Source organism: Octopus bimaculoides, chromosome 5 (genome assembly GCF_046866305.1).
Source record: "Octopus bimaculoides isolate indiv1 chromosome 5, ASM4686630v1, whole genome shotgun sequence".
Lineage (NCBI taxonomy): Eukaryota > Metazoa > Mollusca > Cephalopoda > Octopoda > Octopodidae > Octopus > Octopus bimaculoides.
Genome location: NC_142932.1, coordinates 18,579,131 through 18,589,772, shown reverse-complemented (window position 1 = coordinate 18,589,772; position 10,642 = coordinate 18,579,131). Strand labels below are relative to the sequence as shown.

Below are 10,642 nucleotides of genomic sequence, written 5' to 3'. Positions count from 1 at the left end.
ATTATGCAGTGTACACGTCAAGTACTGAGATCAATTATTTACCGACGGTACTTTCATGGAAATTCTGTGGTCTTGTGTCAACAAGATCAGGAGTCTTATGAATGATGCACTTGAATTATTTAGTATTTCAGAGGATAACTGGTTTAAGAAATAAGACTGATAGAGCTCACAGAAGAAATATAGAATGAACACAACCTGTTGATTAACTCACTGATCTCATCTCAAATGTATTTAATTTATTTCAACAGAACTACTAAAACGCAACAAAGAACAAAACAACAAGTATATTTCAAATATTTTATATTAATTTTCAAAATTATTTGCGGCAAATGTTGCAAAAAAAGATCAGACATTGGTGAACAAAGATTTCAAAACTTGATATTCTGGAAATGATATTATTTTCGGAGTTCTCTATAACGTTTACATTTTTTGTCTTTTTTCGGTTTTTCTTTCTTGGAAATATTAAAATAATAAATTAAAACAAACAAAATTCATGAAGATACTTTCATTTTATTTGTTTTGGTTGTCGTGTTGGATTTGTTATTCATATTTTGTAACTACTTTGGTCAATTAACATTTGTTGGACGTTCATTCGGTCAATCTCATTGTGTTGAGAATATCGATCATCAGTTTTAGTTTGATATTTATTTTCTCTTAGAATTCGGTGCTGGAACGTTTCTTCAGATAGGGAGACATCTTAAGATGGCTCATCACGCGATTTCTCAGAGCCTGCATTTTGGGATAACTACTAAGGATAGAGGGATCTTCCATTAGTGGGTTCTCAAGGGCACAGTAACACATCATATCAGCCATGGTCATCTGAAGAAAAGAAACGGCAAAAATAAATGAATAATGGATGATTAGCTTTGAATTCATCTTCTATTTCTAATTCCGTTTCATGAGTCCGCATAGTTTCATGACAGTAAAAGCTTTTTAAAAACATGTTCAGTGGAACCTACATGATCTAAGCACAATTGTTAGCGTTAGTAAAGTAGAAGATGCAAAATGAACATTAGCTCAGATCATCTGTCAAATACAAATTATGAAGACAACTGGTAAAAATATGGCAGTATGTAAATGATATAAATGAGCAAAGATACTGTTTTAAGCTATATATGTTTTATTTCAATACATGTTTTGTGCGGGACGCCTAGCTCGCATGTGGACATTTAAGAATAATGAAATGTAACTTCATTAGAAGAATTAAATGTAATTTCATTAGAGAACGGTTGTGTATTGTAAGAAGAATATGTCTCACAGTGCTCACGTAAAAGCAGTATGGCAGACAGAAACAGAAAATAGTGTGCAATTGAGTTTACGCAACGTGTATCAGTGAGAGAATTTGCCTAACACTTAAATGCGGTAATTTAGTAGGAAGCTTTCGATTCTGAAGATGAGAAAATGATACAGCATGTAGGTGGACGTGAATAAGTAAAAGTTTCTTTTAAAAACGTCCATTGTAGGCTTGGTGGATATGAAGCACGGCAGCATTCATTTTTCCAGATACACGTAAATGAAATGTTACGCGTGGTAACAGTTTTGCAGTTTATCTGCTTCTTTACATACAGAGCTGTTTGTGCATGAGGATAATAGACTATAGTATAAAGATGTGCTTAAGGGTACGAGAATTATACTGCGAAAACGAAAGTAGCGATAAAGAGATGCAAAAACTAACAGAATTATGAATACATACATTCATACATTCATACATCTTTCAGGGAAACATTGATATTGCTTTGGGGTTTAATAGCAGCTGCGTTAATCAAAGAGATGGTACTACAATGGCCGGATTAAGGGCAAATATCTCAATATTGAAAAGACTCACTATCGTAAGCGTTGTTTCTCTTAAGTATTACAGACATTATACACAGCAGGTGGCATAACGACACAATACACGGTAGCATATTGTAAATAACATAACGAAAAATATGAGAATTACAAAAACATACAACGTCTCCCAAAAGTTAGTTATAAGTAAATGGAAACTTTTTGTAGATATAGCTGCCATTGCTCAGAGTAGGACCCATGGTGTGATCCTATTAGATATTAGATTGTATTTTACTTTACATATAGCAGAATGGAAGAAAGATAAATACATACCTGGTCTCCCATAAAGAATTGGTTACCATTCTTGTACATTTCCAAGGTGCGTTCCATAAATGGTAATATTCTTCGCAGAGTCTCTTGGTATCTCATGCGTTTCTCCGACTGTAGTATGTAATGATGCATATCATATTTGTGATTAATTGTAATGGGATTATAATAATATGTTATTCAATTTTTGACTTAATTAAACCTCTACATATTTAGGAGTAAAATTCATAGTGCAAAGTACTAGTATATTAATGGTAATTTCTGGTATTTTATTACCGGTCGTAGAAAGTTGAAATAAACGAGGCAGGGTACTTTCATGGTCTCCTTTGTAACTCTGCATTTCATAAGATATTCAAACCTGTAGTCATGTTACTGTCTTTATTCATTTTATCGTTTCGTTACAGATTTTTATTAATTACTAAGAAAGAAACTAGGAAGGAAGGAGGGAAGGAAGGGAGGAATACAAAAAGGGAGAAAGAAAGAAAAAAAGAAAATTTTAACTTACTGAACTACTTCTGTCTCCAGATCTCTGAAACTATAATAAAGAAGAAAATGTGATCGCATATCTGCAGTAAAATGCATATGTGTGTGTTTATGTGTGTGTGTATACAGGCGTGCGCGCGTATATATATTTATATACGATGGGCGTCTTTCAGTTTCCGTCTACCAAATCCATTCACAAGGCTTTTGTCAGCCCGAGGCTATACTAGAAGACACATGCCCAAGTTGCTACGCAGTGGGACTGAACCCGGGAACTCGTGACTGGGAAACAAACTTCTAACCGCACAACCGGCGTGTGCGCGTATTTGTATATGTACATATGTATACGTGTATATATATATCTGTATATATATAAGTCTATATATATACATATATATATATATATATATATATATATATATATATATATATATATATATATATATATATATATATATATATATTGTCACATACATGGCAATATATCGTTTGGTGCTCTATTCTTTTTCTCATTGGACACGAACTCATTTTGTTTTTTGTTTTATAAAATTTTATCTTTTATTTTTTATTTTCCTAACGCATATCTTGTCTTGTTTTTTTGTTGTTGTTTTCTTCTTTTTTTTTTACTCTTTTCAGTGTCTTCTTGTATTCTCCGTTTTACAAAACTGAACTGTTATTAAATATATATAATAAAGTCGCAGTCATGTGTGTGCCATCAGACACGAGAAAACACAAAGCAATAAAGAAAATACAAAACGTTAAAACACTAATGACAATCTTGTACATATTTACACCATAGCAGACTACACTAGCTATGCTTAAGTATTCTGTCGATAATGACAGTTTAGTGGTAGCTCCTGGATATGGACTATCGATCCGTCTATTGATCGTCGTTTTATGTATCTATGGGTCAAGTTCTGTGAAAGGAAACACAAGACATGATACTAGCATTTCCTCGAAAACCTCGTCTAGTACACCATCTTGTTATGGTATAAATTTGCTTAGTATTAAATTGTCCATATGAATCGGAGGTATTTCAATTTGGATTCTTTCACACTTGAACCTGACAGTAGGCTTAAGGGAATTCGATTTCGAATGGTTATATCTCTGAAAGACGGAAAAGCGAGCGCTCAGATGGTTATGTGTCTACGACTCGATGAATGGCAGAAACGTCCTCATTTTCAGCCGTAAATACAAATCCATGTAACTGTACCTTTCGGATTATTATATGGATTAAACGAAATCGCACACACTAAAGTCCTTTCGTGTGTTCTAAATATATAAAACTAATGGAAAACTTGCAATGCAGCTTTAAGTAATAAACCATTTGCATCTAGTCAGGAAGCGAAAACATGGAATAACAAGGGTAAATATTTGTTCCTTCATATTACACCATTACAGCTTCATAAAAATTCCTATTTTCTCACTTTTAAAATATTACGAACAGCCAGATGATATATATATGTATATAGAAGCTAAGCCGCCATAAAAAATATATATACAATTTAAGGAAACAGTATACAATATGTACACACACATGCTGAGATAAAATATATACAATAGGCACATACACTGAGTTTAACATGCAATATATACAATACACACACACACAAACAGTCCACAAACACGCGTAGTTGAATGGCCGTTTACTACGTTGTATTTGCTCTGGCCTTTGGCGGGTCTTATTTCTTGTCCCGTAGGGTGTTCAACAAGCACCCACCTCACCACGCAGGCCTGGCGGGGTTGCCAGTTTAGTCGCCGACGACCCAACCATGGGACAGGTTGTACTGGGCTCTCTTTCTCTTTTCTCTTTTACTGGTTTCAGTCTTTTTGACTGTGGCCATGCTGGAGCACCACCTTTTAGTCGAGCAAATCGACCCCAGGACTTATTCTTTAGAAGCCTAGTACTTATTCTATCGATCCCTTTTGCCGAACCGCTAAGTTACGGGAACATAAACACACCAGAATCGGTTGTCAAGCGATGTTGGGGGGACAAACACACACACAAACAAACACACACACACACATACATATATATATATATATATACATATATACGACGGGCTTCTTTCAGTTTCCGTCTACCAAATCCACTCACAAGGCTTTGGTCGGCCCGAGGCTATAGTAGAAGACAGCTGCCCAAGATGCCACGCAGTGGGACTGAACCCGGAACCATGTGGTTGGTAAGCTAGCTACTTACCACACAGCCACTCCTACGCCTATATAACATAATAAATAATATTATATAGTACTTTTTCTTTTTGTTTCTTTCTAATTTCAACTGATAAATAAATCATACATACCATCATTCTACAGTTACCATCTTGGTACATCCTCATATAGTCATCCAGAATATCATAGAAACAATCTGAAATGTAGTCGACTCTGGCCATCTCAATATTGCTCTTACCATGGAAACCTACGGGAAAGGAAACGGATATATCAATTTCTAGTATGATACGGAAATGTATGTAGACCTCAGGTGTTGTAGAATTCAATCGATGAAGTCTTAAATTTCAATTGTCAAGTTTAAGAAAACTAAAAGGAAGTCTATTCAAGTGACAAATGTATATTTGGAAATGTGGAAAAACTGGTTATTAATATTGATATGACTCGCATTTTATAGGAGTGCATTACATACACACGCACACACACACACACGCTTTTTTGTGTGTATGTGTGTGTGTGCTTCTGTGTGTGTTGTGTGTGTTTGCGTGTATGCATGCATGTATGTATGTATGCATGTATATATATATATATATATATATATATATATATATATATATATAAATATCACTTTATCGACAGGAATATCCAACGCTGTTATACACCACTGGCCACAGTGTGCTTATTCGCATTATTTTACCTTTCGATTGATACCGAAACTAATGGCTGGGTAGACAGGCCACCAAGGCAGTCTATCTCAAGATTACGCATTTCCGGTTAAGTGGGGTGGAGCAGCATGAAATGAAGTGTTTTGCTCTAATACATAATGAAGTGCCGGTCTGGGAGTCGAAAGCACATAGTTACGGTCACGATTTCATCATACTAACAGCTAGTCGACATGCCTTCATACACACATGCATACACACCCATATACACACACATCACGCATACCTATACGCAGACATCGCGAAAACACACACACACACACACACACACACACACACACACATATATATATATATATATATATATATGTATATACACATATATGTATATACATACATACATACACATATACATACTGCTGTGTCGACGCCCCCAAGCGAAGAAGTAGGATCGCCCAAGACATATAAATAGAGCTAGTCTAGCCGTAATAGTGATTGTTGAGTACCAGTCGAGTAGCGATCATCCGAAGGTACTAGATAGCAGTAGCTTGAGACATAACACATACGTACATACATACAGATATATATATATATATATATATATATATATATATATATATATGTGATCACATGCATGTATGCATCTATGTATGTTTGTGTCTGTATAAATATGCAAAAAAATGTTACTTCGAGACGATGAGATTGAAGACGAACTGGGAAAAAGTAAAATCAAAATAGACGCTGATAGAAAGTAAATTCTATGATGTTATAAATAACTGATTCTGCTCCATTACTTCTATATTAAGTGACTAATATATTTTTTTCTGTCCAACATTATAAACATTAATTGTTTCTAACATTTAACGACTAATATTGCTCTAAAGTATTTTTATTCAACAGAAGATATCTTTCCGCTACGCCTTATATAACGAACTTCTTTCTATTAACTTTTCATATAAGCAATTTCAATTTATTTTCTCAACTACCACTAGGTATAACATCATGTACTGTATTTATGACGTCAAGTGATCGGCATGCGGAATTTACATTATCTACACGTCTATTTGCCAAAGTGGTTTCCAATCAGTATACTGTCACAAAATATAATTAAAGTTTTACTCAAAATCCTGTGATTTCAAATATGACTGCCTTGACGGGCATTGAAATGTTGCTCAGCGTTTATTTAGAGCGGCACTTTGTCTATCTTAAATTGCTTTTGGTTTCAGCCTACAAAAGACACTCAACTGGTTGCTTAAGTTGCTAAAAAAGAGCAAACAAATTTCATTCAAATTCGTTCACTACTTGAGTTATTACGGTAACCTACATTTGATAATTTTGTTCTGAATAGAGATTTGCACCAACAGATATAAGTACTTACCACACATAAGTAAATTGCATTTTGAAAATGGGTAATATAGAGAGTGTAATCTTAAATTTAAGTTTTCCAAAGCTTCGTTTAATTAAATGAATAAAGAAACAATTTCTTAAACATTTTCCGTTGTATACATTTCTATTTAACACCAGAACATCTTTAAACACCATTTTAAAATATTTTGATATTTCTTTCATAAAATGCACCGGAATAGATTTGTTTCCTGTTAGGTGAGCAGGATGTAACAGAAACAACCAATACATTTACGAATGCACGTTCATTTATTGGTTTCTGATTCATAGAAGATATTTTGGCTGCATAATCTAAGTACTATTATATCTATTATGCTGCGCGACTATTTAAACTTCTTGTGTAGCCATATGGTATATATATATATATATATATATATATATATATATATATATATATATATAAATATGTGTGTGTGTGTATGATACATATATATATATATATATATATATATATATATATATATATATATATATATATATATGAACCCTATATTATTTTTCAAACTCACTTTTAAACATAACCACAGCACAAAATAAGTATTTCATGGTGACTGTTCCGAACCCAAAGCTTATAAGCCACATTTATATATTTTCAAAGTGCATTGATATATTTTTCAAATAAATTATATTACATCATATATTATCTGGGTATATATTTTCAGCGCTGTAATATTAGTATCATTTTTGATAAGTAAGAAGAACATGATATTGAAAGATATATAACTTACTATTTCTAGCTACAGCTGTTCCTGTACTGGTTATCATGCCATCTTCAATATTTATTTCAAATCAAATATATACTTCGTATGTACTTACCAAATTCTCTGGCTAGGTATCTAGCAATAGCCATACTCTGGGGTATTTGATGTCTGTTGTCAATCTCCAGGATTGGCATCATGGAACATGGCATCTCTGGAACAAAATAAAGAAGACACTTCTTAGAAACAATGCAACATTTTTTACGACAAAACTTTCAGAATGCAAATGCTCCTCTTAGATTTGAACGTCAACGTCTCAAACGTACACAGGTACGTACGCATCCATGTAGATAATGGCTGAACGACTTGGTTTATTCCTAAAATTGCAAAACCGAAGGTTGCACATTTTCGTCTTACTGTACTCAAATAACCTCTATTTGGTGAAAATATTTGTTTTTTAACATCAACAATTCGCATCTAGGCATGCGTTGAGGTAACAGCATCTGTTGAACAACACTCAGGTTGCTTCTAAAAATGCTTTTTCATTATAATCGTTAATCGAACAGTGGTTTGGAGAAAAAAGACTAGAGTCTGGCTATTAGCATTGCGAGCGGTTTCAGTCATTGAAAGATAAACAAGTTTTTCAATTTCATTGCCACCCATTTTCAGGATACATAAGTTCAATTAATCACGTGTTCGATTTAGTCCAGTTCTCATAGAATTAGGAGCATAGTGATGCATACACATATATCTTTCATGACAAATATTCATGAATATACATCGAAGGTACATTTATTGAATACAGATCATACATTTTGTGGACATAAAGGACATCCCTGCGATGTGAAGACGAATGATTCAATGGTGCCTGTATGGTGGAGGTTCAAGGCCAATCAGTCTTCTAGGCTGACGGGTTTTCTCCTTCCAGAACTAAAATGTAAATCAAAATGATCCCATTTTATTCTTGAGACTATTTATAGTTCATGTTTTCAACTCTATATTAATAGAATTTATATTAGGATGAGGAACAGATAGAATCGTTTGAGCGTCGGAAATAATCCTTTGCGTCAATTGTTTTGCTTCTTTATACGGGAATTCAACTCCCACCAAGTTTGATTTTTATCTGCTTGGAGTCCATTAAGTAAAGTACCAATCGAAAACTTAGATCGATGGTATCGATTATTGCTCCTTTCCTCAAAACTGATATCCATGTACCTAAATTTGAGGTTATTAGGCTTATCGTCATATTACGTTAAAAACACCGGTTCTCGTCCGATCACCGAAGTTAAGCAACGTCGAGCCTAGTCAGTACTTAGATGGGTGACCGCTTGAGAAACCTAGATGCTGTAAACATCTTTCTATCCTTTAAGCCCAGGAGTGGCTGTGTGGTAAGTAGCTTCCTTACCAACCATATGGTTCCGAGTTCAGTCCAACAGCGATGCACCTTGGACAGGTGCCTTCTACTACGGCCTTGGGCCGACCAAAGCCTTCTGAGTGGATTTGGTAGACGGAAACTGAAAGAAACCCGTCGTATATATATATATATATATATATATATATATATATATATATATATATATTTATATATATATATATATTTACAAGTTTGAGTATATTAAGCATAGCTATTTCAAATTCTTAACAAACCAAGCAATTTCAAGAAAGAGCCTTAGTTAACACTTTCGACTTGATTAGTACTTTATTTTATCGGCTTGAAAAGGATGAAAGGGCGAACGTCATCCGGGCTGAATTTGTACTGAGATCGTAAAAAGCCAGAAGAAATTGTTAAACGGTTTGTCGCATGCTTTAATAATTCGATTAGCTCACATTCTTTGTGTCAAGTATAATTAATGTATTGTCACTTACTGCTTCTCATGTTGTTCCATTCCGAAGACTCGATCCTGCGATCATTGTACTGGATACCAGCAGCTGCAAACAGCATACGGCAAATCTCAGCACGGCCACGGTGGTTGAAGTAGTGGAGAGTGTAGGAAGGCATGGTTGGTTGTTGTTTGACGTTGATAGATGGGATTCAACAATTGTATTGAATATAATTCTAATACTTATATAAGACGAACGGACTATATAGAATGAGGTCCTGTTGTTGCTGCGCATTTATATAAGCGTTTCAAAAATACTGAGGAGAAAAGAAAAAAAAATAAGAAATAATTAAAATAAAAGAATAGCAAAAATGACGAAAGAATAGAAAGGAAGAAATGCGCAAGAAAATGCAGGAGAGATAAAAAAATTGAGAAAAACAAAAAAGGATAGAGAGTACAGAAGTTTTTGGTTACGGAACTGTTAATAAAAGTGATTATGTCATCAAGTGCGAGATGATTAAGTTTTTAATTAGCTGAAATCACAGCAATATGCAGCCAACTAAGTGAATGCCCAATAGCACATGTCTGTCTGGGTCTCTCTCTTTATCTCACTCTCTCTCTCTTTCTTTCTCTCTCTTTCTTTCTTTCTCTCTCTTTCTCTCTCTCTCTCTTTCTCTCTATCTCTTTCTCTCTCTCTCTCGTTCTCTCTCTCTCTCTCTCTCTCTCTCTCTCGCTCTCTCTCTCTGTATATATATGTATACATATATATAATATATACATTTACGTATATATGCATACGCAAGTGTGTATGTGTAAGTTTATATATCTCGTGTGTAACTGCATGTCTTCTATTGTTTACCACTGCTTATGCACGTTGACCTGCCAAAGTTGACGTCACTTTTCTGAGCATACAGACGTGTATGCACACACACACACACACACAAACACACACACACATACATATATATATATATATATATATATATATATATATATATATATATATATATATATATATATATATATATATATATATATGTATGTGTGTGTGTATGTGTGTGTGTGTGTGTGTGTAAAGTGCGCGATGAGTAAATTGTCACCATTTTATATGCTTAATTTCACGCATGCGAATTGTTTGTTTTTGATTTTGTCGAATACACATTATGGCAGGATCAGTTGGGCACCGTCGTCTGTGTGAAAAAAAACGGTACCATTACGCAATTCACTCTGCCAGAAATTCGGAAACGACATCCTGGACTGCTTGGTATTCGCGCCGGAAGCTGAAATACGAATATTTCAGAGTGTTAGTGTGTCA

At 34.3% G+C, this 10,642-nt stretch overlaps 1 protein-coding gene and 1 pseudogene across 1 annotated transcript; one reads left to right on the top strand and one right to left on the bottom strand.

The window, feature by feature from the left end:
• Window positions 1-310: 310 nt before the first annotated feature.
• LOC106869776 (S-crystallin 2) lies at window positions 311-9,670 on the bottom strand. Its single transcript, XM_014915636.3, has 6 exons — window positions 9,374-9,670; window positions 7,626-7,721; window positions 4,878-4,993; window positions 2,600-2,629; window positions 2,101-2,208; window positions 311-819 (listed from the first exon to the last, which is right to left on the bottom strand). Exons 1-6 carry the CDS (start codon window positions 9,504-9,506, stop codon window positions 655-657), a joined length of 648 nt encoding a protein of 215 aa, XP_014771122.1. The 5' UTR covers window positions 9,507-9,670; the 3' UTR covers window positions 311-654.
• On the top strand, window positions 8,742-8,860 carry LOC128247963 (5S ribosomal RNA; annotated as a pseudogene).
• Window positions 9,671-10,642: the final 972 nt, after the last annotated feature.

Excerpts from the sequence above, each read along its gene's own strand:
- LOC106869776 (XM_014915636.3), bottom strand. The coding sequence starts at position 9,506 with ATGCCTTCCTACACTCTCCACTACTTCAACCACCGTGGCCGTGCTGAG. Across the intron at positions 2,630-4,877 it reads ATGGTAACTGTAGAATGATG|TTTCAGAGATCTGGAGACAG; the intron begins GTATGTATGATT and ends TCTTTATTATAG. Across the intron at positions 820-2,100 it reads AATTCTTTATGGGAGACCAG|ATGACCATGGCTGATATGAT; the intron begins GTATGTATTTAT and ends TCTTTTCTTCAG.